At 52.6% G+C, this 1,813-nt stretch overlaps 1 protein-coding gene across 2 annotated transcripts in view; it reads right to left on the bottom strand.

Moving 5' to 3' along the window:
• Window positions 1–1,169, bottom strand: part of SLC38A10 (solute carrier family 38 member 10) — a 43,484-nt gene extending 42,315 nt beyond the window's left edge. Inside the window, exon 1 of one of the 2 annotated variants that reach the window (XM_012803187.2) lies at window positions 1,036–1,169. In XM_012803187.2, the coding sequence (XP_012658641.1) occupies window positions 1,036–1,134 (99 nt within the window). In that variant the 5' untranslated portion in view covers window positions 1,135–1,169. The remainder of the gene's footprint in view (window positions 1–1,035) is intronic. The other variant, XM_023511078.1, reaches the window with a different exon arrangement.
• Window positions 1,170–1,813: the final 644 nt, after the last annotated feature.

Genomic DNA, 1,813 nt, shown 5'->3' with positions numbered 1-1,813 from the left:
GACAGCTTGAGGCTCTGTCTCAAAAAAAAAAAAAAAAAAACTGGTTGATATTTTTATCCTACAGATGCTAAACACAAAAAACACAAAGTGTCTATTAATCTACTTGTACCTATTTTCAGTTTCCAAATAGCTATCCTGTTTTCATTTTTCTACCTATTTGGTTTCATCAGCTCTGACTGGTGGCTGCACTGGGCCTTCCCCGCCTTCCCCACTCCCTGCCCTCTGGGAGGTCCAGCTGCTCAACTCTCTGGTGGGCAGCCCCCATGAAGAGGAGGCAGGGAACAGCATATGTGATGGAGAGGTGGGCATGTTCATTTCTTAAGATAGAGTCTTAAGAAGTTACCTGATTTCATGTTTCCATCAGCCCTTATTTTCCAAACTACCCAATGCCCATTTATGTGGATTATTTAAACAAAACCCACTTAGAAATGATCACTTTCTTTTCACTTGGCATTTAGTGCTGGAATGACACCAAATCTTTTGTATATCAGATATTTTCAATTGAGGTAAAATTTGCACAGATCAGATCAGATCAAATCTGCACAGTTTGTGAAATGCAGACCTTAAGTGTGTCACCTTGTAACCCCAACCTAGTTTTGAGGCCTGGGAGGGTTGACTTGTGAGCTTCTTGAATACAAGTGCAGTACGGTCAGAGTTTTAGAAAATAATACTATAAAATAAAATAATACTAAAGCCTTGAGTTACTTTCCATTTTTGGAAGATTACTTTGCTTGTTACACTTTGCCGTTCCATATAAAATTTTTAAGTGTGGGGAACTTTCTGGCCACGCCTCAAAGGTTCTACCAGCGCTAACTCAGCGTTTTTCATTGAGGAATTCTTCTCTTGATTGTTCTTGCAGTGACACATGCCCGAGGACGTCGCCTGAACCACAGATGCCCCGTGGAACCGCCTCCCTACAACCCTAGGTACACCCCTCCCGGTTGGGCAGAGAACTGGAAACCGGAGAAGCAGGCAAGATATTCCCTTCGCCGTGGGCAAAGGCAAGGGCGGGACCATCGGTCCCACCAGACTCACCTGCTTGAAGCAGAACGGCATGGTGAGCACACTGACCCCAACTATGCTGTTCACGATGTTCATGATCAGCCCCCAGTTGGAGGCGGCGGCCGCGGTCATGGTGATAGGTCTAGGGGCCTGGGGCCGTATGTCTCGGGGGTCACGGGGCCACAGACACCGGCCCTGAGGTCCGGGATGCTGCGGACCGGAGCGGGCAGAGCCCGGGGACTGCCTGGAGGAGGTGGCCTAGAAGGCAGAAGACGGGACTGGGTCAACCTCCAGACCCTCCCAGGCCCCGCGGCCGCCGCCTGGCCATCTGTCCCTCGCCCTTGCTCGGTCTTGCAGTCCGCCTCCGAATTCTTCAAGCCTAGACCCGGAAGTGCCGAGAAGCGCGGGATAAGTGACACCTCAGCTCAGCAGCCGCCCCACGAACCCACTTCCGCCTTCTGCTGCCTCCCCTGACGGAAGTGACGAGTAGGGGGCGTGGTTAGGCACTACTAACAGCAGCTAGAGGCGGACCCGGAAGAACTGGGGGGACGGGGCAGAGCCTGCCAGGAAAGGGGCGGGTCTAGGAGGGGTGCGAACCAATGAGAGGCGGGGTCGGGACCGCAGCCGGGCCCCGGGCGCCGTGTTCTGCCTCCGGCTGAGTAGGGCTCTGTCGCTGCCTTTTGAAACGGCTGGAGGAGGGCAATCGAGACCTGGAGAGAAAGGGGATCGTTACGCCTTCCCGAGAGGAGAGTGGTCTGAAGGATTCATTTTCAGCGTTACCCGCTAGGACCTGTTTGGGCGCCCCGAACAC

This window comes from Otolemur garnettii, unplaced genomic scaffold, assembly GCF_000181295.1.
Source record: "Otolemur garnettii isolate 467f Iridium unplaced genomic scaffold, OtoGar3 scaffold00018, whole genome shotgun sequence".
Taxonomy (NCBI): domain Eukaryota; kingdom Metazoa; phylum Chordata; class Mammalia; order Primates; family Galagidae; genus Otolemur; species Otolemur garnettii.
This window is presented reverse-complemented; position numbering and strand designations above follow the sequence as displayed.